Source organism: Eptesicus fuscus, chromosome 13 (assembly GCF_027574615.1).
Source record: "Eptesicus fuscus isolate TK198812 chromosome 13, DD_ASM_mEF_20220401, whole genome shotgun sequence".
In the NCBI taxonomy this organism is placed as follows: Eukaryota; Metazoa; Chordata; class Mammalia; order Chiroptera; family Vespertilionidae; genus Eptesicus; species Eptesicus fuscus.
In genome coordinates, this window is record NC_072485.1 from 62,752,927 (window position 1) to 62,780,814 (window position 27,888).

The following is a 27,888-nucleotide window of genomic DNA, read 5'->3' on the forward strand; positions in this document are numbered from 1 at the left end:
TTCTCAGACCAGCTGTTACCACTGAGAGGCAAACAGTTTGGCATTAATGTAGTCTGAGTCACCACAAAAATAATTCCTGTTGTCCATACTTCCTTGGTTTTTTTTCTATTTTAATAGCTCTCATCCAGGAATGAACAGAAGAATTTTAGTCTCACTCAGGATAGTGTTTCTTAGATAGTTTTCTTAGATTCCATATTTGGACTTAATTTTCAGGCTCAATCAGCCTGGCTAGCTTTCCTCATACTGACCTTATAACTGAATGAACAAATAGCCTTGTTTCTGGGACACCAAACTTCTTACGTGAGTTTCTTCTTTCTCCCTTCTTTGACTTCTATTCACCAACTCTGCCTTCTTCCTTTCCAATTCCTTCCTTTGTGGCACACAGCCTATATTGTTTAAACTGTAAGCTCCATGAAGGTAGAGGCCATGTCTACCTCCTTCCTTGCTCTACCTGCATTGCCTACATATATAATAAATAATGATTAGATAAGTAGTAAAGTTGGAATTTTAAACTTATAATAAAATTAATACATATACCTACAGTGACCAAAGTGTTCTGAATCCCATCATATGTCACATTTTTAATTGCAGTTTACTTAAATGGAAAGTCTTTTCCAAGCAAAATATTTATTGTATTTAATTATACTCTAATAAAAGTATCTTTTTGTTTAAGAAATAGACTATGTCGCAATAGAATTGAAGAAAATATGGTTCCTTCAGATAAGATAGATTCAGATTTTAAGTGAAATGGGTCACATTTAATTTGAATGAAAACTGAGTTCCCTGCTTGATAAGTATCTTCCTCTCTTTCTCAAATATTTCAAGATAACAGGACTCTTAGGCTGAGTCATTTTGCAACTCATGGTCAATTTGTATCACTTTAGCTGATTTAGTGCCTTAGTCCTTTCCCTTCAATTTACAAGTGAGGGCCAACTTCTTATTCACTCTGCCCAAAAGCTATTGTTCTCTTTGAATGGCTAGAGAACTCAGGAGTCCATTTTCATCTTAAGATCATATAATTGTCAAATCCCAGACTATTGGCAAAATTTTATTTTAAAAAAAGTAAATGTTAAAAGGAACCTGGTTGACTTAGCTTTCATAATATAATTTCCACTCATCATTTAAATTCATTAATTAACTAAATTACTTTACTTGTATACTGAAATATATAAGCGCAATATCTGTTACATTTGCAGTCATTATAATGTTCTCTCTTCTCCTATATAAGAAAGCACACTACCGCTGAGGCACTGCTGACCTCCCCCCATCCCACTGAGTGGGTGGGAAATTTGATAGTCCAATTAGAGATGTCCCCGTTTCTGCCAAGTTGGAAAAGTCTTTGTTTTTTAGCTGTGCACTTTTGGATACATATTCAATCAAATTGAACATGCAAACTTCTTACCAGAACTGTTGTTTCCTGTCAACGATATGTCTCTCCTTTTCCCTTCCTCACTGTGGTTTCTGGGTATAGATGAAACTTCAATAAACTGTATACCATTGAGTAAAGGGGTTCATGGTCTATATGTGGGTAGTTGTTCTGGATCCTTAGAGGCCCCTAATGATGTGCCTCTTGTCCTCTTCGGCCTCTGGGCAACCTACTGGCACCTGCTCACCACCAGTGAGGAGCAAGTTATCCTCCCTGCTCCCTGGGTTTTAGCCTCTGCCCTTCCTGAACCTCTGAAGAAAAATGTATAATTAGCACATGTTTTCTTTCTTGCTGGGTCTCTAATGCTGGTTCCCTTAGTTTCTTTGTGCTACCCTTTCACCTGGCCTCTACCCTGGCTCTCACTATTGCTGCAAACCCTGAATCTTAGACACATAATTCGCCTAGCCCCTTGCTCAGGCTACCCAACCCACAGCTTCTGGCATTTTGAAGAATTCCCTTCTCTTTCAACAAAGCGCAGCTTTCTAGACTGTTGCTTCACTGCAGTCCAAATATGTGGGCATCTTTGGGGCCCTAAGCAATGACTTCTTGGTTTCAGACCCCATCAGTCCTTCCCCTAAAAAACTGACACTCAATGATTAAATAGAAAATTGTGATTTCAGGGTAAAGAAAAAAAACTTGGCTGAAACCAGAAAATATGACAGCAACTAAGAAAAATCAGGATAGACTACTTTAAAAAATCCTTTAGAACATATCATTGATCTAGCGGTAAAGCGAGACCTACTAGAAACCCAGAGAGGTAAGCAGAGTACTGAAGCTGGATTTTATCTTGAGGGAATTTTCCAAACTCCAGTGAACTTCTGCTTCCATGGTCTCACAGGGGAAGGGCACAGGAGAGGATTTCCAGGGCACGTGAAGGGTGGAAAGTCTAACAGGAGAACCTCAGGTATGTTATGGTGAAACTAAGTGTCAAAGAAAAGGGAAGGCTTTAAAAGCTGTCAGGAATAATATTTAGACTGATAGCTGACTCCTCAATAACAACAGAGGGAGGTAGAAGTCAGTGGTGATATCTTTAGAGTGCTAAGTGGAGAAACCTTTCATGGACGAGGGCAAAATAAAGACATTTTCAGATAAGTAGAAATGAAGTTTGCTACAATAACTAAAAGAAGGATATGCTAAGGGAAAGGAAAGTAACCAAGGTTGGAAGGACTTAAGATGTAAGAGGAATTTATAAGGAGAAAGAAGAAAACTTTGGGGTAAATCTAAGTAAATATTATCTGCATACAATAATGTTAATATCTTATGGAAAATTTTAAGAATATAAAATTAAAAATAGATTACAATAATAGCATGTAAGTTACAAATCAAATCACTGACATCAAAATACCATAATGTTATCAATTATTTGATAGAAAAGTAGATATATTAAGTTTAGATTTTGATCATTTGTATGCAAGTTAAAATGCTCAGAGTAATAAAAATAAAGAATGGAAAAAGATGATATAATTTCCAAACTAGTAGATGAGAAAAATATAAGAAAAAAACCTCCATCAAAAAATAAGAATGGGGGAAAAATAACACAGAAAAAAAACCCAGAACAAATAAAAAGCAAATAATAATCTAAATATATCTGTCATTGTAATAAATAAAAAAGATCAGCCCGGCTGGCATGGCTCAGTGGTTGAGTGTCGACCTATGAACTAGGAGGTCATGGTTTGGTTCCCAGACAGGGCACATACCCGGTTGCGGGCTTGGGGGTGTGTTTCTAGCTCTCTCTCCCTCTCCCTGACTCTCTGAAATCAATAAAAATATTTAATAATAATAATAATAAATAGACCAAGTCCTTATGTAGAGATAAAGACTGTCAGGTAATTTAAAAAATGAACTATATGCTGATTATTGGAGACCTCCTAAATATAAAAATATACAATTAAGATATACTAGGAAAATAAAAAAAAAACTGAAATATTTCTATTAGTATTAGGAAATTGAGACTTTCACTAGGGCTCAAGAGAGTCTACCTGATGATAAAATAGCAATTCTCCATAGAGATACAATATTTCTGAACATGTGTGTTTCTAAGAACTAAATATCAGAATACATAAAGTAAAATTTAACAGAATACAAGAAAAATAGATAAATTCATCTCCATAATGGGCAACTTAAATGCAAATTACCAACTGATAGAACAACAGAATGAAGTGATCTTTTGCACCTAACAACTATGAATCGAAAACTTGCATGGAAATTGTTATAACACCGACTGGGGCCTAAAACTTAAGTCTCAACAATCACATCTTCTACTAAAATACAACCTCGTTAAGTTGGCCACTGGGAAGGACTGGCCACATGTAGGTAAGCTTATTCCAGAGAGGATTTTCAACTCTGGAATGTTTCCACTGGCCTGGCTTACTGGTGCCTGCATGTTTTATGGCCCACCTAAAACAAAATACAAGACAAGAGTTATATAGCAAGGTTAACTATCACTTCAAAATATTTATTGAGTACTATTATGAACTAAGTAAACAATAAAAGACCCAAATCTGATAGTTTACTATGTACAAGAGACACAAATAAAAGTAATATTAAAATAAAAAAATAAATGTTTAAAAATCAGGAAAAATTGGCAGTCATAATTGATGGTGAAATTTGAGACAAAGGCAAATTAGATAGAATAACAAAGTCATTTTATAATAACTATGTCATAAATAACAATACTAACATAGAAAAAATCAAGCAAAACTTTTTAGACATTCAAAGAGAAACCAACATAGACAACATATTATAATCTACTAGGCAAATATTTTTAAAGTGACGAATAAGGATATAAAATATCTGATTGTTATAACTAATGAATGTATAACTATTTTTACATATATTATAGCCTATAAAAGAAAATATGTCTTTCTTAACAATTCTTAGAATACTTGTAATATTTGCCACTAACGAAGTCTATTTTAATACAGTTTTAAAATGAAAATTGAATAAGCCACTCTTTGTAGCAAATCCTATATAATAAAGAGGTAATATGCAAATTGACCATCATGCCCTCAGAAGATGGCTGCTTACGAACAGGTTGGCGGGGGGGCAGTTAGGGGTGACCAGGCTGGCAGAGGGGGGCAGTTGGGGGTGACCAGGCTGACAGGAGGGGCAGTAAAATGTGACCAGGCTGGCAGGGGAAGCAGTTAGGGGTGACCAGGCTGGCGGGGGGTGTAGTTGGGGGTGACCAGGCCGGCAGGGAGGGCAGTTGGGGGTGATTAGGCTGGCAGGGGGGGCAATGAGGGGCAACTAGGCCGGCAGGGGAGGCAGTAAGGGGTGACCAGACTGGTGGGGGGGAGGTAGTTAGGAGCAACCAGGCTGGCAGGGAGGGGGCAGTTGGTGGCAACCTGGTCAGAAGTGGGGGGCAGTTAGGGGTGACCAGACAGGCAGGCAGGTGAGTGATTAGGAGCCAGCGGTCTAGGATTGTGAGAGGGATGTCCGACTGCCGGTTTAGGCCCGATCCCCAGGATTGGGCCTAAACCTGCAGTTGGACATCTGAGGGGTTCCGGATTGGAGAGGGTGCAGGCTGGGTGGAGGGGGAAACCCCCACTCTCCCCGTGCATGAATTTCATGCACCAGGCTTCTAGGGATAGAATAAAATTAGATGTAAAGAAAAGTACAAATTTTAATCACCAGATAATTTTAAAAACACATTCTCCCTCCAAAAATACTATTAAATCAGATAGGGAAAAAAAATCACAATCATCAATACCTATTTAGAAGCAACAAAAATAACAGTCATGAAAACTTAAAAGATACATCTAGAATTATAGTCAAGGGTTAATTCATAATGTTAAATGCTTATTTATTAAGAACTAGAGAAGGGAAAATAATAAAACCTTTACTTGGATTTATTTTAAATCTATATAATTATCCCATCGAAGAGATGAAAGGAAATAATATTTAAATAGAAATAAATCATTTAGAAAATAGGATAGCAGAAAACTGATACAGAAATGTTGTTGAAATAAATAAAATAGCAAATCTTTTGCATATAAATTTAGATGAAAAATATATAATACAAACCAAATAGAAAAATTGAGCTAATCTTTGATAAATGAATATTTAAAAAAACACCTCATAGGTTTTAAATATAAAACAGAAAACATGTTCTTGCTCATATAACTTTATAGGTCATGAAACAGATTATTTTCATGCTATATAAAATATTCTAGACCATAAAAATACAAAAACCCAGCTAATTCATTTCATGAGTGGGGAGATAGGCTTCACCATAAAGCCAGTTACTGGTAATTTAAGAAGTAGCACAGCAATCTTATTTAAAATTAAAGATGTAAAATCTCTGAATCAATGTTAGCCAATAAAATTTAACATTATGTGAAGACAATAATCACTACAGTACAGACCTAAAATGATGGACATTTATTAATGTAATAAATCACTGAGCAGTGAATGAGAATACAGGAGCAGTCCATCACCCACAATTCCCTACATGATGGGCCTGAAAAGTTCTCTGAGTTAGCTCAGCCTCATCAGAACCACCTTCAGTGTTCAAACTCATGTTCAAGGGCCCAGGTTTCCCATAAACTTGCTGAAAATTCTGGGGGCCTGTACACCAAGAGGTGGTGATGGCAGGAAAGACCTGCTCTTTAACAACATAGAATCTGACTCTTAGGACTGCAAAGCTATCTGTGCTCTGACTAAGGCCAACACTTCTGCTTGTGCCTTGATCCATGTCCTCTCTCATTTAGAAGTATTAAATTTCCTACTCTTCATCTGTATAATGTCTGATAGCTTTATATCTTAAAAACAAACAACCAAACAAAAACCTTTTCTCTATACCCCACCTCTACCTCCAGTTATTGCCTTATTTCTTTGTGTCGCTTTACAGTAAATTTTTTTAAAGACTCTTCTCCTTTCCTTTCCCTCCCTTTTCCCCATAAACCAATTTGAGTTAGATTTTCATCTCTGAAACTCCGTGAAACTGAGTCATCAGGTTTTCACATTACCAACATCAAAGGTCATTTCTCCAGACTGAACTAACAGCAGTGTGATCATCCCCTCTTTCTTAAAATACTTTCTTGACTTCTTTGAAACCAGTGTCCTGGTTTTCTCCCACATGAATAGACACCATTATTAGTCTCCTCTTGTGTGCCAGAGGGTCTGAAATATCATAAGTCTGCCACATCAATTGAGTTTGTGGATGTCTATTGGTCTGATGCATAAAGAGAGATTACTGTAAGGCAAAGGACAGGCTGTTGATGAAAAGACTCATCCTTCTGGTGGCAGTGCCTGTGTAAACTTCCACCCATCAGGGTGTCTTTAAAAGGAATGGGTCAAGTTCAACTTGCACTGTTAATAAACACTCACATAGAGCAAAGGCCATTAGACTGCAGAGTTCCAGCACAGCATGAGCTTTTATGTAAAAGCAATAGACCTCTTAATATTCTGTTTTATAAATGAAGAGCTGACAGACCCTTAACTGTAATGGCACCAGCAGACCCAGCTATAATGACTGTACATGTGCATAACATAAATTAGGACTTTACAGATCAGTAAGGACTCTGGAAATCTTAATTCCTGAAAGCCAGCACTAGGTGGAGACAGTGATTCGTGCAATGCTTACCCCTTGAGAACTTCTATTTAATATTTTCCATTCTTCTCTTCAGTGTGGAAAATGGTACTGTTTAACAAATGATATTTTTAATAGAAACATCTTATAAAACAAAATATTTCATGTTTTAGAAGGACCTACTTGGGAGTCAAATAAGGTCCAAAAGCAAGTTTATTTATTTAAAATCATGTCTTTATAAACCCTGCTTTACCATTAATGGTAACGTCCTATTTATGATACTTCATGAGTATCTACCCCCATGGAAAAGAGTATAAAATTAAAAATATCCTCCTAGATATATCTAAACCTAAAAGCTAAAAAATTTAAGATAATTCTTCAATATTTTGGCTGACGTTCTCCCTCAAAAACTAAGTCCGGAATTGCTCATGTCAATTTCAGTCTGATTAATGGAGTCACGGATTCACTAGAGTGCTCTGTTCAATTAATCTTATAAAGAAATGGATGGGAAACAAAACACTTTAGATCGCGTTTTTTGGAGTCCAGTGCCTTCGATGGAACTTTCGGCAGACTGTGAGAAATTGTGCGAGACTGCATGCACTGTGACAGAAAAGTGTTATTTTGCAGACTTAGAAATAAATAGTAAAATAAAAAGAAATCTAAACATGTCCCAGTGGAAGAGAGATCGTCTTTTTACATAGTATATCAGGAGGTCATAATTACATTGTTTTCAACAATGTAATAAACACAGTATTAAAGTATAATACAATATATAATTTAGGTCTGATATAATAAATTATAAATATTCTGCCAAATTCTAACTTAAATCAGCAGTGTCTAACATGCATGTAGAAATTAGATTCACATCCCACAGCTGTCAAAGAAACTCTTTTTTCTTTACACTATGACCTATTTATTTAACTGGTTACTTTCCTTTCCTTCCTTCCTTCCTTCCTTCCTTCCTTCCTTCCTTCCTTCCTTCCTTCCCTCTCTCTCCCTCCTTCCATCCTCCCTCCCTCCTCCCTCCTTTCTTTCTTTCATTTTTCTTTCTGTCTTTCTAAGCCACAAGGTTAGACCACTTAGAATTCATCTATAATTAATTTAAAATTATATGGTTCCTCAGAAACAGTGAAAACACATTATTCATACAGAGCAATAATACATATATTTATTTTGATAGAAATCAGTTTCCAAGACTAACTTTAAGTATTTCATCTCTTAAAAGAAAAGAAAATGATAGAGAAAGGAATGGGCCAATTATAAAAATAACAATAATATGAAAACTATCTACTTCAGTGGGATTTAATAATAGCCCAAGGAGTTCCCATGGATTTGAACTGTTTTTAAGCTTTCTAAAGGTCTAGTCCAAATCAGGAACTACACACACAAGCTAATCTTATACATTATAGAAGGGTTAAAATATTAGCTACATAGCTGGAACCCGGGATCCATCAGGTATCACTCTCTACTCTTTTACCAATAGTACACCACTGTATGAAATGTGTTAGGTTACATTTATTTTGCAAATTACACTGAATATAAAAAAAATAAGTGTAATATTTTATGTAAATAATTATTTTTAAGATTTAAACCTTTGCCCTCGCCAGGTGGCTCAGTTGGTTAGAGCATCATCCTGATACACCGAGGTTATAGGTTTGATCCCTGGTCATGGCACATACAACAATCAACCAATGAATGCATAAATAAGTGGAACAACAAATGGATGTTTCTTTCTCTCTCTGCCCCCCTCCTCTCTCTCTCTCTCTCAAATTAGTAAATAAAAAATAAATAAAAAGGCTGTTCCTTAAAAAAATGATTTATTGTTAAATAAATTTGTTGTTAAATAACTTTACCCTTACAGAAACAAGGCACTGAAGACTGCAGTGTTATTCCTTTACAAGCCTTTACAAATTCACAAAGATCAAGTACCTTTTGCATATCAAATAGTCTTATTCCTGGGATATTTTTATTCCTGGGATATTTTGTACACACTAAATACACTTGCAATTTGTTCTTCTGTCTTATATTTTCCCACTTGCCCATCTCTTGACATTATTTTGATAACTAGCAAATTATTTAAGACAGAGTCTGGATTTTTTTAAATTTATTTTTAGAAAGAGAGACAGAGAGAGATCAATTTGTTGTTCACTTATTCATGCATTCATTGGTTGCTTCTGAATATGCTTCAACTGGGATTGAACTCGCAACCTTGGTGTATTGGGATGACGCTCCATCCAGTTGGGGTACCTGGTGAGGACTGAGCCTGACTTTTAGTGGCAACTAAAGGCTGAAAGGGAGGACTCTCTGATCATGTTTTCATGTTCCATAATTGAGAATTTCTGAAAATGGGAAATCATTCAATAATTACACTGAAAACAATTCTTATTTCATAATAATTTCCATAATTTTATATTTTATCCCTCTCAATTGAAGATCATTAATTAAGCCTTTTAATATAATTCAAAGTTATTTTTTAGAAGATTATGAAATATGATGGAAACCTATAGTACATTAATGGTAATTGCCAGCTACATGTATGTATTTGGTCTAAAAAAATAAATGGACACACAGATGGATATAAAGTCAAACCTGTCATCTCTTGCAAGTTTGCTTTTTAAAATAAGTCTTTGACCTGCTCTATTTTGCTGTTTTTCTAGTTGGTTGAGCTTCCTGATTATTTAGATTCTGGATATGTAGACGTAATCTATATTCAGCATTAAAAACCTATCATTATCTCTCGTAGAGTTTCATACTTGTCTAAAAGCAAAGCTCTCTTTGCAACTACAGTAAAATCTCCATCAAGTGCAAGCTTTGTAAATAAAAAATAAAAAAAACTACCTTCAGCAGTACTTCTTATGGTCGAACCCCATGAGATATTAGAGTTCTGTTTATCACTAAACAGATAGGGCCTGATTCGTTTGGTATCTCAGATCTTTGGGGGATCCACTACCTAAAGTTTCTGTATCAATTTTTTTGCAAACAAGGCAAATGAATAACCATGTATTGAGCAACTGCTCTCTGCCCCCAGCACTATGTGAGGTACCACAAGAAATTCAAACGAAGTTAGAGAGGGCTTTTCCCCTCAGAAAAATTTTAGGAAGAAGCAAAAAATTATATACCTGGGAAAGTATTTGAAAACAAGACAAGACAACATGTAATGGGGAAAATGGCACATTCAGTAAGAGTTATAACAGGTAGAACTAGCAGAATGAAAATAATATGAGCTTTTTATTATGAAATGAAACTGTTGAGGGGAGACTTCTTAAAGGATGCATGAATTTTCTATTCACGGAGAATAAAAAATTTGGAATGATGAAAGGGAAGAAGAGAGGTGCCATTTCAAGAGATGAAGAAGAATACAATCTTTGGCATTATATAATAATTCCAAAATATATGTTTCTTAAAGACACAGAGTTCTAGCTAAAAGAGAAAGTGGTTCACACCTATAGTCTTTCATTTCCCAGTCTCAGTTATATCAAGCCAACTCTTTTGCTCATAGTCAAGTGCCTCACCATTTAAAGTTCTTGGTTGGCTCTATTTATCCACAGCAGGAAGAAATAGCTATCCCCCAAGTCACTTCTCACCTCCTTCAGTAGCAATAGATTTTTAGATGGGCACCTGGCTATAGAGCTAAAGATAAGACTTCCTTGCAGTTAGGTGTAGCCATGTATCAAAGTTCCAGCCAAATGAGCTGTGAGTGGATGCGACTCAGACCTTATCCTTAAAGCAATTGGACATGTGCCCCCTGGTCCTTTTTCTCCATCCCACTGGCTGGAATATGCCAAGAGCTGGAACAGCCACTTTAGACCCATAGGTGGAAGCCACATAAGAATGGCAGAGCTGCCTACCAGCTCCATAGCCTCACTTTATCTAAACCCATCATGCAGAGAGGAATGAGCTTCTGCATAAGCATAAAGGTTTGGAGGGTTTGTCACAGCAGCTTAACCCACATGCTTTCTAGTATCATCTTGGTCATCTCCATTGCTCCAGTCTTTTATGTTTTTCTGTGCTTCCTCTGAGTCTTTTACTGCTTCCTCTGTTCTTTACCTCTGAGGAACTTTCATAAGTTTCTGCCACCATTGATAATTCATCTCTTTCCTGATTCTCATTGCTGCTTTCATTAATTCCTGTCCTGCTTTTTTCCTTCCTTTGATAGTCACCACTGGCTTGTCCAACGGTTACCTTCTCTGACTTCTTCAATAAATGTCTTAGAGTCCATAAGTCGCTCTTCAGAAATACTGGCATTAAAAAGATGGACCTCACCTGCCTGGTCTAAGATGGTGTTGTGGGTTCCCAGGGAAAGATGGAATGGACTTTAGTCATCACTATATCACCAGTTAGGACAGGTCCAAGGAGATTGGCAGCCATGAGGAAGCAAATGATGCCTTTGTAATATTTCTCCAAACAGCTTTTAAGGTCTATAGTTTGTCTACTGTGAGTCACATTTTAGTTATGCACCCCCCAACCCCTCAAAAAAAGATCCTGGGAAAGAGTTGAGGAAAAACACACAACAAGCAAACTAGAGGAAAAGAAAACAGTAGAAGATCCAAATGAAAGGATAAGAGCAATGATCTTGAGAAAAGAAATTAGAAGGTATGAGAACACTAGAAAAAGAATAAATATCAATAGAAGTCAACAAATGTAATCAATTGTAACAAGGATCTTTTTAACTTTTATTGATTTTAGAGAGGAAGAGAGAGGGATAGAAACATAAATGATGAGAGAGAATCATTGACTGGCTGCCTCCTGCATGCTCCCCACTGAGGATCGAGCCTGCAACCCAGGCATGTGCCCTGACCAGGAATTGAACCAGTGACCTCTTGGTTAATGGGCAACCACTGCCGCAACACTGGCTGGGCCAACAAGGATCTTTTGCCTAAAGTCAGTCTTGGGAAGCACCATCTGACACATTTTCACATGATGCTGCTCTGTGCCAGGATTCCAAGGTTACGAATGTGAAAATAATATTTTCAACCAGCAGTGGTTAAATCCATGGATGTGAAACCTGCAGATATTAAAATCTGACTGTATTTATTGAAAAAACATGTGTAAGGGGGTCTGCACAATTCAAAACCATGTTGTTCAAGGGTCAACTGTACTTCCTTAGGCTAGAAATTTAGAAATGTAATTCTAAGTCAAAGAACATTAACATTTAAAATTTACTATGCCTATTGACATATTGTTTTCTAAAGGGGTGGTGTTGATTGGAATGTTTTTTCATAAAAATTTCATTAGGCGATATTATTGTTTGGGCTATAAAGTTACTTAACTCTGATTTGAGAAGTGACCAAAATAAAAATGAATTCTCTAAGAGTTATGTGGGCAGCCATGTGTAGGTGATCTACCTATTCTGACATGGATCTAAAGACTTAGTAAGTTATTCATTATATTCCACAAATGAGTGAGATGGTAAGGGGGAGAGATCAATCAAAGGACTTGTATGCATGCATATAAGCCTAACAAATGGACACAAATACCGGGGAGGGCGGGGAAGGGCATGAGTGGGGGAGATGGGCGGCTAATGGGGGGGATAAGGACACATATGTAATACCTTAATCAATAAAGAGAGAAAAAAATTGTCTTTATTGTTGAAATAATAATAATAAAAAAAAAGACTTAGTAAGACCTTCTCAGACCTGACTGGATTCAATGCTTCTGTAATGGACTCTTTCAACAGCAACACTTAATATGTAACCAACACTTAATATGTTTAGTTTTCTATTCCCCTTCAAGGTTTGTGAAGACAGGGATCATAACCACTCTACACAGGGTTATATCCCCAGAGTTCAGCACAGATTCTAAAACATAAGAGACAGAGGAGATACTGCATAATATTTCCTGTATACACAGGAGAGTAAAACTTAGTGGGATAGGTTCAGAGTTTGAAGACCCCCAAATTAGAGTTCCCAACTCTATATTTGCAGGTAATTCATTCATCATGATCTTTTAAAATACTAGCGTAATCAAGTTCCTACAAATACTATATGTACACAACACTGTGCCAAGTTTTGTGGGGACTTAAAAAATAATTATAGCCGAAACCAGTTTGGCTCAGTGGATAGAGCGTCGGCCTGTGGACTGAAAGGTCCCAGGTTTGATTCCAGTCAAGGTAATGTACCTTGGTTGCAGGCACATCCCCAGTAGGGGGTGTGCAAGAGGCAGCTGATTGATGTTTCTCTCTCATCGATGTTTCTAACTCTCTATCCCTCTCTCTTCCTCTCTCTGTAAAAAATCAATAAAATATATTAAAAAACAAAGAATTATAAAAATGTAATGCCTGGCATTCCTTTGGACAGAAAGACAGGATATACACAATGAAATATGGTACAACATAGCTTTGCTATCCAATAAGGTAGTGATTAGCCACATGGGCTCTTTAAATGTAAATTTGAATGAGCTAAAATTTAAGAAAAAAGAAGTATTCCTCAGTCACACTATCCACATTTGAAGTGCCCAGCAGCTCAGCACGGCAAGACTGTATGAGAGAAACTAATAAGATCTGAAAGGCAGATAGATTGACAGAAGCTGAGAGTAGGGGGAGAGCAATGGGAGACAATTTGAGCTGACTCTACAGGAGAGAATACTTCATGAGTTGAAGAAAAGCAAGAGAATCTTGTTGAAAATTTTAAAGAATGATTTAAGAAGCCAGTGGATTAGGAACATATCTGCCATATAAGTGGCTTCAATTTCCTAAATTGGTCTATATTTGACCACTTTACAAGTAAAATATTAATCACCCATAAAATGCCTTCCAACAAGACTCTTCACTTTCACAGCGTAGTATGTTTCTAAGTAGCAAAAGTTTAAATATTAGATCCCCGAATAAAATTGTGTTAAAGGATCCCTGTGGGGCAATGCTATATATAAACTCAATTGATGATCTCCTTTTCCTCCTATTCCCTCTCATCTCCCCTTCCTTCCCAACCCCGTCACTGTGTTTGCTGCAAGACCAGTGCGTGGCCTCTATGCTCTGGGCCCAGGCTCTCAGCACCTTGCAAGTCACTGGAGAAGCACCTGACCCTGAGGGCTTTAATGTCAAATTACCTTCCAAACTGGACCATAGTGGAAGTGTTAAAATCTGGTAGATATTTCTTAGCAGGGTCAGCTGACCCACCCAGATATACTCAAATAACTGATGGAAAGTTGTACAAATCTTGGACTTTTGAACTGTTTGTTAAGTGTGGTAAAATCCTGAGTCAGCGCACACCAAGGGAAGGTCCAATGCATCTCACCAACTGCTTTTTAATGTTTTATTTCTCATCACTGTGATCAGTGGTTGGCAGGGAACACTTTCCTCACCAGCCTTCAGATCTACACGATTTTTCTTTGGAATCTGAGAGGAATTTATGGGCTACTTTATTTAATCTTTTATTTCTCAATGAAGATAAGTCCCTCTGGAAGAGCTTGTAGAAAACTCAGATCTCTACAGCTCAATGACTCATACAGTCCACACAGGAAAACATCCTTTTAGACATTAAGGACCTTGAATGCCCAGAAATGGATCTGTGTTTGTATAGTAATTTTAACAATTCAGTTCAAGTTTATCAGAAAGTTTATCAATAATATTTGTTGAATAAACAGTTTAAATCAGGATGTAAGATGATCCTCTTTCTGTATTTACACATAAAGAAGAGAGTTTTCTCTGAGAATCAAGAATCAAGAGATAGTCTCTGAGCCTCTCAAAATGGTCCTTTATTTCTTTCCTTCTAATGCAGTACCTTATACAAAAGAAAATCTTAATAAAAACACATGTGAGCAATCCTTGATTTGTCACAGGGTGAGACTGTGGGTAGTAGAAAATTTAGTTTATAAGAAATGGGTCTATTTCACTAGACTGTAAGTTTCATGGGGATTTTATCTGTTTTGTTGCAGTGCATCTGCAGTGCCTAGAACAACATCTGGCCCGGGGCCTGCACTGTTGTAAAATGCAGTACCAACCATAGAACAGGGCAATCAGGGGCCCTGCCCTGGGCCTTGCTTTTGCCTTCTTCCAGCCTTACTCAGTGGACGAGGAGTCCAGGGGGCCATGGGGAAGTATCCACCTGGAATCCATGTGCCTCCATCCTATTTATAGGCAATTCTCTGAGACCTGAGGATTCCCTAGCTAAACAGTCCCAAACTTGTTTCCGGCCTCTGTGTCCAGCCTCTGCCCCATCTCTATCCTAATTGCAAATCATGCTGCTAGTGTGCAGCCCCTCCTACTGAAAGTTGGCCAAGGGACAGCTCTGTCAGGGATGGGGCAGAGATTGGACACAGAGACTGGTGTGGCAATCTATGCATTTTGGATGCCCGTTGCAATGCTGGATACAGCTGGGGCTGTGAAAGGAAGGTAGATATACATGGGCATTTGTGCTTTTATCCCAACACTTCAAACTTTAGAGGAGGTTTGGTTGTACAAACAGATAGACAGATAGATGGAAGGATGGATGGATGGATGCATGGATAGATGCATGGGTAGATAACTGAATGAAAACAATGCCCATACCTGAATTAATGAACTATACCAGGCAAAGAAATGAATGGGGGCACAAGGGTTTTCCCAGAGATTCTGATAACAGCCAATTCTGTCAAGTTGGACAAGGACCTCTTCCAGTGTCTGAAATGATCCACCTCAACAGTAACAACATTGTCCAGACAAATGTGACTCTTCATGAGAGATCTTAAAGTGGCCTAAAAGGTAGTTCTTAAACTTCTTCTAAAAATAAAATAAAGTGTAAATTTTTAAGTAAAGTTCTCAATCAAATGAAATTTTAAAGTGTGTCACTCAACACATGTTCACTTGAAATCAAAAGAGATTCAAACTTCAATTATAAAAAGAAAATTTTAAATTCACAAAAAATAAAGCATTTACTCAAATGGCACCCAGAGTGCTCACCAGGCATTTGCCAGCAGAGCAGAGTGGTTGAAAGCAAGCCGTCTGCTGCCACGTCCGTGGGATCCAGTCTTGGCTTCGCCTCAGACCAGCTGGGTGACCTTGGGCATGTCACTCTTGGGATTATGAGATACCTACTTTGCAGATTGGTTAAAAGATCAGTCATGTCATTATTTGTAAAGGAACAGAGTAGTATCCAGCTCATAGCATTCTGGAAGGCTGACTTCTAGCATTAAATATTATGTTATTGTTAAATGACATGGTGTGTGACTCATACTGTTAGCTATTCTTACTGTATGCCAAATTATATTTACTCTCAAAAACAGGCACGGTTTCCAAGTGTTGTTCAATTTAAGTTTTAAATGCTGTTCTCTAAGCTAACTACAAAGCAACTCTGGTAATAACAGTAGATTTCAACCATCTCAAAATATTTTTAGTGTGCTGCCACAATCGATTGGGATTAATGTAACATTCATTCAGTGAGTTTTGTAAGTCAGCAGGTGGAAAGGCTGTGTTTTAACTTTGTCTTCCCTGGCTAGTAAAGACGTGTGTTCAATGTTTCAATCATTTAAAATCTATGCTAAAGTTGTAGAATAATAGAAAGACCTAACCTCAGTCTGTGCTAGAATGCTGCACGCACACCGCACCCTGGGAACACCAAAGCAGCTGGAACACAGGTCAAGGACAGCTACCCGGAAACGAAGATAAATGGGTGGATCGTATAAATTATAATAATAATAATAACTAGATTATTATAACTAGGCAGTCATTAATAATGCCTTTCACCCATCTTTTAGAATGAAAATGACATCACTTATATCTGTTTTTATTTAAGAAAGTTTTGTTATTTTCCTTAAAATAGCTAAACATAATTTCTTAATCTCAAACATTCACATAAATGACATGGGTGTCAACTCGTGCATGTTAAAGGCAGTCCAAAGAATTTCCATTTAGGGGTCTCACAGATAGTTTCTATTCTCCCCATTATGAGCACTGCTGTTGTTTTTCTTAAAGCATCTTTTGTTAAAAAGACACTTTACAACTCTTTCAAAGGGGAGTTAAAGTTACATACCACTGAACAAACACCTTCAAATTTTAACATTGCAGTGTCAGTGGGATCTGTGAATATATTATTAGAAGTGTCAGCCTCACAATGAAATTAAGTTAGCACACATATTCACTAAACTTTATAACATTACCTCCGTTTTCATACAAATCAAACTGCTTTGAAAGATAAACATTTGTTTGAAAATTAATAGCAACATTCTTTTGTTTCATTTTATGCAGCTTTAAGACTGAAGGAGCCTTAGGATTTAATTGCAGGCTTCTAGTAAACACAATGATGTAATGACGTATTTCACATTACTGGTTTATGTTTGATTCCAAATAAATTGCAGATTTTTTTTTCTGGTGTGATACTAAAACAATTACCATTTTGCAAAAAGGATAATTAATCTGCAATTTTTTCACATTAGATCATATATCTCTAAAGAGTGCCCACGGATTTGATCGTCTTCAGCTGCTGTGTATTTTTCATTTTTTCTACTGATGTTACCGCCCCATCCGTGCTGACATTTAAATGAGTGAGTATTCAACACAAATGTGATCATTTGTACAGCATCCAATGCGGCCCCATACTGAGATGATTGCTTCTGGGAGCCATCCTTGGTTCTCAAATAGGGGGAAAAGCCAGGCAAAATTTTATCAATTTACATTTTTATGTGATTAATTTTTATGCAAATAAGGGCCCGACAGTGCTCCCATCTCACCTGAATCATTCGGATCATCAAAGACAAATTGAGCATCACTTATTTTAAAAATAGGCTTTAAACTACTCTACAGCTGTGTTGGAAAATGCTAAGAGCGGGGCATAAACTTCTCTAATATAACTGGAGTAGATTAAAAAAATGCCTTTTTTGTGCATTTTGTACACTGCCATAAACATGGAACTTAGCAAAATAAAAAAGAATCACCTTTGCTTTGGATATTCTCTGTTCTTTGTACACATCCAGCAAAGGAAATGACAGCGTCTGAAGCAACATTTCCCCAATTTCTAAACCTATAATCAGAAGTGTTTCCCATTAAACAAAATCTACTGACCGTTACATGTCTTTGCCAACTTTCTATTGCTTCTGGATGAAAGTGACTGATGAAATATACAGGGAAAACAAAATGTCACAGAATTAAATGGCAATCTTAGTTTATGGGTAAGAGGTTTGTACTACCAGCATTATGTTACATAAAATTGACACAACACTTTTAAATTTATAGGATTTATTTCTAAATTCACCAAGCTTCCACTAAAATAATAGGATTCTTTAGTTTGCATTTGGGATCCAGGAGAAATTATACAAATCATATTGGATTTTTTCAAATAATATTCTTTAGATTTATAAACTACAAATACAGATGTTTTCCATGATATCTGGAATCAAGCTAACCATACAGTTATATAAATAAATAGTCACAGCTTACAAATGCCACCTCAGCAATAACTAAGTTCAATTTGCTATTTTTTAAGAAAAGCTTTTTCCTCCTCACATGGTATCTTTTAAAAGTGTGCTTAGAGTTTTATATACATGACTCAGTTATCAAAATCTTCCCAGATATCTCTCTCTCTCTCTCTCTCTCTCTCTCTCTCTCTCTCTCTCTCATGAAAATAATCGACAGAGCAGAAATAAATTGTTGACAATTCTCTGAGAATGGAAACAGACCACAGGGGGTAAAAATCTGGTTATCTGAATGGGTGATATAATCATCGAAGGTTCAGCTAAGCTAAGGGAATTTCAACATAAACAATGCTCTTATTTCCAAGAAGGGGTTCTCCTTTATATACAATCATGGAGGAATGCCAGTCCTTTCCTTACTGCTGTGAGAAAAGTGCTGGACAGGAACAAGATTAGAATCTTAACAGCTCTCCTGGGGAGCTAAATTACTGTGCAGCGTGCAGGTGAGGAGGTAAAAGGAGCAAAAATAAATGGAGTTTATTCCATGGTTTTTAGAGTTTATTTCACAAAGACAGAAATAAAGATATCTAAATCCATAGTTACAGCCACTCCATGTGAGACAGCTCTGTGTGAGTGTGAGTGTGTGTGTGTGTGAGTGTGTGTGTTTATGTGTGTGTGTGAAACTGTGTCATGGGCGTCCTCTCTCCCTCACCAACAAAAATATGCCATTCAACACCATATTCACACACAAAAGATTCCTGTTTATATTCTCACTGTCTCATATCAAAAATAACCTGGGGAAAAAAACAGGTGTTTCTCTAACAAAAAAAAGTCACTTAATTTTGGGCTGGTGGGCAATTTATGAACAACAAATCTGGACAAGTCTTGATGCACGTATATAGCCATCTAGCCTGGTCTTCAGGTGAGTCATTTTTAGACCAGCCAGCACAGAAAGTCATCTGCTGTGATTCAATCAAAAGTGGGAGCAATTCATGTAGTTCCTAAACTGGACATTTCGTATTCTCAAACAAAGGTGGGCAACTCAGCCCCCATGGGCTTACAAACTCCGCCCCTGACTAAGCAGCAGTTGTTTGGCTGAAAGCAGGTCAGCGGGCAGCCATGCAGCTGCATTTTTAAAGGTCAGGATAGTCGCCAGTGTAATGTGAACATGAGCCTGTCCCTCACAGAAGTAAACTGACACCTCTCAAATGCCAGGGGGAACTGCTTCCACATGTGTCCATCGAGTACATTTAGGGGCAATGGGACAAGGGACAGGAAAGTAGAAAACCTTCAGGGATGACAGCTCCTAAACATAGGAAAGAAATAAAGCTGATCCTAAAGGGAGGGGGAATCCAGGGCTCCTGGTGGGCTTCACAGCCCGCACATTTAACCCTGGGCAAAATCACAGCAATGACCCCTCCTTCCATCTGAACTGTCATTCCTTGGTGATCATCCCAAGCAAAGGGACACCACTGACTCCCTAGTTTAAATGAAAAGCCCAATTACTGGATTTCGCTTCAAAACTTCAGCATAGGACACAGTCACATCCCATCTTGGCAATAACTGTGATCTTACAGATCTCAGGGTAAGGAACTCTAGGAGATCCTGAAATTAGAAAAGTTCAGCATGACAGGCTCTCAAATGTGAGCACTCCCAGGAGAATGCATTCATCTCAATTTCTGAATGTTAAAAATCAAAATACCTGTAAAAACTCCCCAGAATGATTATCTGTACTTTTTATTATACAAATAAGATACCAGTAGTCCTAGTAAAACATTGGAATATGTGGGTTTATTTTTTTTCTCCATTTATGGCATACCTATATATGCCAGTTTTTTTAATAAAATGTTTTTCTTGATTTTTAGAGAGAGTGAGAAAGGGAGAGGGATAGAGAAATAGAAACATCAATGAGAGAGAAATGTCATCAAATTATCAATCAGCTGCCTCCTGCATGCCCCCTACTGGGGATTGAGTCCACAAGCTGGGCATGTGCCCTGACCAGGAAGGGAACCATGACCTCTTGGTTCATAGGTTGATGCTCAACCAATGAGTCACATGGCCAGGCTTTATGCCAGTTTATTTCATTGCAATGTAACTTACATAGAGTAATGTACAATTTTTAAATGCTTAGTCCAATGACTTTAAACACATGTACACACCTGTGCAGAAGCACAGCACACTAAAAGAGATGAAATATGTGTATCACCTCACTTCATTGTCATTAAAATGTTCAAGGTACTAACAAGGTGGGATGGGGAAGATGAGGTTCAGATAAATGACGAGACTTTCCAGAGGTCAGATAAGTGACAAGACTGTTTTAAACCCATGATCATCTGACTCCAAAGACTACATCCTTTACACTAAGCCACAATGCTCCCATCAAAAAAAAAAAAAAAAAAAAAGGAGAGTGAGGACATGGAAAATCAACATTTATGGAAAAAATCCAAAAGTAAATTATTTATTTATTTAAAATGGATAGGAGCCTGGCCGGTATGGCTCAGTGGCACACTTTTAAAGGATACCATGTGAGCATTTACAATGCCAGGAATTGTTCTGGGCATGTGGAGGAAGCCATGAATGAGACAGATAAATGTACTCTATTGTGGAGCTTATAACCAACAAATAAAGATGATCTGAAAATGGTGTTATGCAGAGAATTAAAATATGTGAACATGATAGAGAGTGACTGTGTGATTAACTTATGTGAGGTTATCAGAGAAGACTTCTCTTAAGAGGCCACAGTTAAGCTGAGGTGTGTATGACAAGAAAGAAAGAGCCAGGTGAAGCTCGTGGGAAGAGTATTTGGGGCCAGAGGAACAGCTGGCACAAAGGCATTAGAAGGAAAAAAGCTTAGCATGTTCCAGGAACAGAAAGAGAGGTAGGAGGCTAAAGTGGAGTGGAATGGGGACAGCAGTAGTCATAGGAGATGAAGTTGTAGAGATGGGCAGGAGCCAGACCATGTAGGGTTTGGCAAGCCAAGGTAAGAAGCTGAGATTTTATTCTACACATGATGGATAGTGTTCAGGACGAGAATGACATGATCTGGTTTTTATTTAAAAATAATAACTGGCTGCTGATAGAGGATGGACAGTAGGGGAGCAAACACGGGAGCAGAAACAGCAGTTAAGAATCATCTGTGATAGAACAGATGATGGCGGCGGGACTAGAGTTTAACAGAAGTCAAAATAAATGGACAGATTCAGGATCTACACATGGAAATAAATGAACAGATTCATCAGTTAAGTTTGAGGAGAAATTAAGGTTGGGATAGGGCTAAAGATGCAAAAAAGTGAGATGTCCCAATATTAAGCTTGAGGATAAGGCTAGCTGGAGGTGTCTGGAAGAGGAGCAAGTCTGAAAAAGAAAAAGAAACATTCTACCTGGGATACATACAGTTTGAGAGTCTAGTCACACCTCCACATGGATATGAACTTGGATCTGTGAGTCTGCAAAAGTTGGAGCTATGGATTTGGAAATCACTGGAATTTTGATGGCATTTTAAGCCACAGGAGCAGATGAGATCATCCCAGAGTTTAGAGGTAGAAGAGAAAAAGTCGAAGGACAGAGCTCTGGAGTACTAGATACTGAGAGTTAAAACAAAACAACAAACAAAAAGAGCAGGCAGCAAAAGAGATTGAAGAGGAATGTCCAGTGAGGAGAGAAATCAAGAGAAGAAAGTGTTTCATAAGTAGGAAGCAGTTACATGTGTCAAATGCTTTGAAAGACTATATAAGAACAGAGAAGTGGCCATTAGAAGGCCTATGTTTTCAATATTTAGTTTAATACGAGGAAAGAACTCTTCCAGAATCAAGATCACTTATATTCCTGAGGAAACAAGACAATCTAAACAAACACAGACCACTCTCTACTCCCAAATTCCATCTGAGAGCCCTGCTACCTTGGGGAATTCTGAAAATGAACCTGAGAATGTCTTCTTTGTCCTCACTCTGTAATACACAGAAATGCACCAACATCACATCAAAATTACCAAAATAAGTCCATTGAAAGGTCATCTAAGTGGGTTCTGCTCTTTTTGGTGCTCTATGTGTGTGCTTCCTAGGCCTAAGAGGGCACTGCCAGGTGGAATATGTTATTTCTGCACAAATCAATTCAAGAATGTATTCATAAAGTCCCGGATAAAGCATCCAATTAAAAAACATTACACACATAAGGTATTTCTTAAGTACCTTTTTTTAAAAAAATGAGATGTCAAAAATAAAACCAGTCCATGAATGCTTTTATGAAATGATGGGCTAGAAGCCGCTCAGGTTTCCAAAAGCTGATGTGGATGGGTGAAGAGGAGGTCAGGGCAGACGTGAGTCTTTGTTTGGAGGCAGGGAGTGACCGGTTGTGTGGGTGCATGTGGAAGCACATTCCTGAGCCCAAGGCACTTGAAATGCAAAATTGAAGGATGATGTGTCCCTACTCCAGCCAATCCCAACATCTGGCAAGAAAGAAACTGATGATAGAATGCAGATGTTTTCTGAAGAGATGTTTCAAAAACACAAGGTACCACTAGTGGTTTTTTTTTCTCAAAATTTAAGTGATAAAAGTGCAGCCCAGAGCTGAGGTGTCACCACGGCAGAACCTATGTATGCAGTTGAAAATATGTATGCAATGCAAGGTGCTTAGGTACCGTAAGAGAGACACAGATACAATTATTCTTACTCCTGTAAGATGGCCTTTAAATATATGCTTTCCAAGAACTGAAGGGGGCACAGCACTTTTGGCATCTTGAGGTATTTGCCGTGTTGAGATGCACTGGAAGATGCTCCCAGGAGCAAGGAAGCTGTGTTGTAACGAAAGCACCTGTTGTACAGGTAAGCTCCTCCTTACGGGGCTATGCCCTCAACAGGAAAGCTACAGCCAAAACATAGGAGAGACAAAAGGATTGTCCATAAGTGTATGTGAAACCGTGGTGATGCTCAGGAATAATCAGGGAGGAGGAGGTATAAGAACTAAGGCTCTCTGGCTAGCAGGTGTGGCCATTGGCCACGATGTGTGGCCATTTGCACAATGACTTTATTTCTAACTCGGGCTAACTCAGACATTGGGTTTCACTAATAATAAAGCACATGTATTGTTGTATTCAATTCTATGCTGATTTGCTTCTTATTAACTGTATTAAGCTATTTACACGGTGGCCTTGTGTTTGAAGAGTTATTTAGTGAAGACATAGCACAGTTTCACTGATGCTAATCACACCAGTGCAGTGAAGCAAACTTGTGTTTGAGCAAGTTAACATAGGTGAGAACTTCCCATTCTTGTGACATTTTCCAGGCTAGTAGACTTGAAATTATGCCATTCCAAAAGAATTCTGGGGCAGGAAGTTTCCTAGGATAACACAGGCACATTTAAGAGAAACTTACAAAGAGAAGCTGATGTGAGAATATTGCTGGCATAAAAGTCGGTGCTGCCAGGGAGTGAGGCAGCTGACACGGGGCTGGCTGAGGGAGGACCGAGGGACATCCCTGCTAACCAGGGGGAGGCTGGCCTGAAGCAGCAGGTGCTCCAGCCCAGGACCTTCAGGGCAGACAGGGCAGTGGCCAGAGAGGGATGCCTTAAAAAGGAGGGAGGCGTGACACCTGGCAGTGAGCGCACTGCAGAGAAGGACCAACACAGAGACAGGGGACCAAGGCAAGGTCACTGGGTGTGGGTGGGCACTCTCAATAAGCAAAAAGTCAAGATTCTCAATGTCTGATTCTAAAGTCTGATTGGCATCAGTGGTGAACATCAGTGAGGCTCCTCAATAACGCGAAGGAAAGTTCAGTGGCAGCTGGGTCAGGATGGCCCGGACCAGGAAGCTTTAGATGAGGTGCTCACCTGGGGCCCACCATGCTGCTGGTTCTGCTGTCACTCTAAACCCAGATAAGCCCATGTCCCAACCTGCACACCTGAGCTCCTCCTCTTTCTCTCTCCTCATTTACCTTGTCCTCTCCAGCTTGGAAAAATATATACCTTGGGGGTGTCTGGTATGCGTGACACCAAAAAAAGGTTTATTTAAGAAGGATTTGTTTTTCTAAGTAAGATGGGAAAATTGTGTTCTCTCAAATATACATGGCAAACACATTAGATCAAGAGAAAAAGCAGGTTTATATAATATTCTTTGGAAAAAAATTAAACTTACTGAAAATGGAAGATAAGGATAAACAAGAGGAGGGACAGTTAGGGGTGACCAGGCCAGCAGGGGAGGGCAGTTAGGGGTCATTCAACAAGCATTGCTTGGCACCCACTATGTGCTGTAGACCGCCTGCATATTGTTGGGAGAACAAAGATAAGAGGGATCTGCTCCCTGCCTCTAGTTTTCTAAGAAAGAAATACTATAAAAATAAATAAAGTACAATATAAAGTGCTCTCTCTTAGGTATCATAAGAACGACATTAATAAAATTACACGTATTTCTATAATATTCTTATGCATATATGTTAACTATAAAAGGTGGAGCATCAAGTCATATAAAAAGAAATGCTCTATTTTCTTCTACTAAAAATGTATCCGTATGTTAAACTTACAATCCTGAATGTTACTTTCGGGAGAAAGGAGGCCCTGGAATGGAGTCAGTCTGGCTGAAAGTTAACCCTTTGTGGTCAGCAGATAATGACTGAAGCTAAACCAACAGCTATTCAACAGGTAATCTCCCTTCATCTGAGTGGAAGATCTGACCCCCAAAGAATCCTCTGAACCCAGACCCAGTGAGGCAGCCCAGCCAAAGATGGAAACCAGCCTCACTTCTCAGACTCAAACTGTTGAAGTTAGGACACAGGAACCGAACTGAAAGAGCTCCCAATGGCTAAATAATTGGAGCAAAAATCAATGATAGTGTTGGGTTACCACCCAATTAATAAAAGAAATATCCATGATCCCATATGGATATAATTAAAAAGTTGAATAAATAAATATATGGGGAAAGAATTGGTTAATCTTCCTTACAAAGTAATTCTAATGCATAAATATAGAAAAAATAAGTGAAATAAAATATCACCATTTAAACATCGCAGCAATATGCAATGGAGGCAAGATCCACTGATAAATACTAAATTAGTGAGAAAAAACAAACTTCATAATTGCATAGCTCAAGGGTACCTCTCCTCAAACATTTGTTAATTATTGTGGTATCTTAACTATCTGTACAATTTTTTTCTTTTTTAAAAAAATACATTTCTTTATTGATTTCAGAGAGGAAGAGAGAAGGAGAGAGAGATAGAAACATCAATGATGGGAGAGAATCATTGATCGGCTGCCTCCTGCACACCCCCCCACTGGGGATCGAGCAGCAACCCAGGCATGTGCCCTTGGCCAGAACTGAACCTGGGACCCTTCAGTCCACAGGCTGACGCTCTATCCACTGAGCCAAGCGGGCCAGGGCTCTACAATTTTTTTAATACTCCTCCCTCCAAGAGGTGGAGCTTAATTCTCTTCCCCTGGAGTGTGGGCTGAACAATTTGTTTCTAACAAATAGATATGAGAAAGGAAAATGACTAATGATTAACTTTACAGTAGAGAAATCTGGCAGACACCATCTTAACCACGGTATCAAGGTTAACATTACCAGTAATACGTAATATGTTATCATAAACACCTGATGTAAAACAATAAAAAGGGCAGATCACTTCTTTTATATTTTCCCCCAAATGTATAACTTTAATCATAAGAAACCTCAGACAAATCCCAACTGAGGAACATTCTACAAAATACTTAACCACTATTCAGAAGGTCCCAGGTTATGAAATTATGCATAATTTAACTTCTTTAGATACTCCACTTAAAAATCACTATGCTTTTGTTTTCAAAGAATTTACAAGACATTGAACAGATTTGTGGCTGCTGTGAGAGTGGCAACATGTGAACATAACACTAGCCTGGGAACCTGAAGCCTTTGGTCCAAATTCCAGTCCCATCCATAAGGATGACCCCAGGCAACATGGGGATTCCTAAAGCCCAATCCTCATTTCTTAAAATAGGAGTTTCTTAGTCCTTGAAATAATGAGTTTGGACAATATGGCTCTTAGAGACCTCTTCTATCATAAAGCAACAAAAAAGAAAAAGATGGAGTGAGGAGAACTTATATTTCTAAGGAGACATAAAACTCAAAGTATTTTTCAATGTAAAACCTATACTAAAAATACCAATGTCAACAAATCAAATAATTACCAGACATCTCGGGAGCACCCCAGAGATCATCTCATAGTATTGGTGATCTAGCTCGAATTGTAAAGGGACTGATGTTTGAGACTTGACTCATTTTCCCCTTGGGAGGGAAGTTAATCTACTATACAGTCACCAACCACAAAGAAAAGATAATTCAAAGGTGGTGGCTCCAAATAAGAGGTATGGTCTGTCCCAGCTCTGAAGAAGTGGTCAGGCCCATTGTGACCTGCAAGGGCAACACCAAGGGCATTGCTGCATGAAGAAGCAAGTTAGAAGCAATGTCTGCTCCTTCAGACACACAATGAGTTGCTTAATTCCATTTTTTTAAGTTAAATTATAAATCCATTCATTCAAGAATCATAATGCTCTATGTTAAAGGACTACCAAAAATAGCTAGGAAAGAGTATAATTGTCCTCAATGCTGTTTGCAGTCTTTATTATAATATTTAGCCTCTTTTTCTTATGTGAGCAATTAGTGGGGCTTGCTGTGGCTACATAATAAGGTCTTAGAAGAGGAGGATTCTTTGCCCTCCAGTTACTGAAAGCAAGCTTATTAAGAATGACATAGGAAGAATTGCAAGCATTCATTTTCTAAATTTCAGGGCCCTTTTCTGTAAAGTCAAAGGGTACTATGCAATGTGTCAGGGAACCACACATGCAGATACTCCCATTCCACTTAGAAACCCTTACGGACTGCAAGTCCCTAAGTGGGTGTCCGTGAAAGGCAAGGATTCAGAATGTCACTCTTTTCCCAAGAGAGAGCAGGTTTTGATTGTGAGACACGTTACATTAATGAAGCTTTGCTGGCAGCTGGTGAGTGAAGCTCTGGGTAGCACAGTGCATTTTTGCTAAAACCATGTTACAAAGAGCCAAGCCTGAGCCATGCTCCAATTACGTTGCAAGAAAACAGGAGAGTACAAGTGAATACTATTTTTTGGTACTTATTTAATTTGATATAGTTTCAAATTTACAGAAAAGTTACAAAAAGAAAATAAAAGGCTCCCCTATATCCTTTACCCAGATTAAATTATGTACATGTAAAATACATGTAACATGTGAGGACACAATTTGAGACGATACACATCCTGATTCCCATCAAACTTTCATCCACTAGTATTAGCGGGGCTTGACTGGGGACCTCAGTCATGCGTGATTTTTGCTCAGATCAATTATGACAGGACAGAGGTGAAATAGTGATTTTTCCAAGTCCATCATTCCTTCAACATTTATTACTTGGTATTCTATGCTTAGTAAGAGCCACTCTTCATCTTTTGTTTATTTATTCATCCATTTATGTCAGTATTGACTCAAGATTCTTACTTTATTCAATGATCTACAATTTATTACTATCATTATTTTGATGCTACAATTGTCAAGGAAAGGTTTTTTGAAAGAGCATTTAAGGCACCTGAGTTTTCCAAAGTTTCCTTTGGAAGCAAATGGTCCCTTTGCCTTAGAACATTCT

General features: G+C 38.1%; 1 protein-coding gene across 1 annotated transcript in view; it reads right to left on the bottom strand.

The window, feature by feature from the left end:
- The window catches only part of DCDC1 (doublecortin domain containing 1), a gene marked incomplete at its 3' end in the record, with an annotated part of 313,690 nt that overhangs the window by 61,210 nt on the left and 224,592 nt on the right, over nt 1-27,888 (bottom strand). The window contains exon 20 of the mRNA XM_054725690.1: nt 3,700-3,823. Coding sequence (XP_054581665.1) covers nt 3,700-3,823 — 124 coding nt within the window. The remainder of the gene's footprint in view (nt 1-3,699; nt 3,824-27,888) is intronic.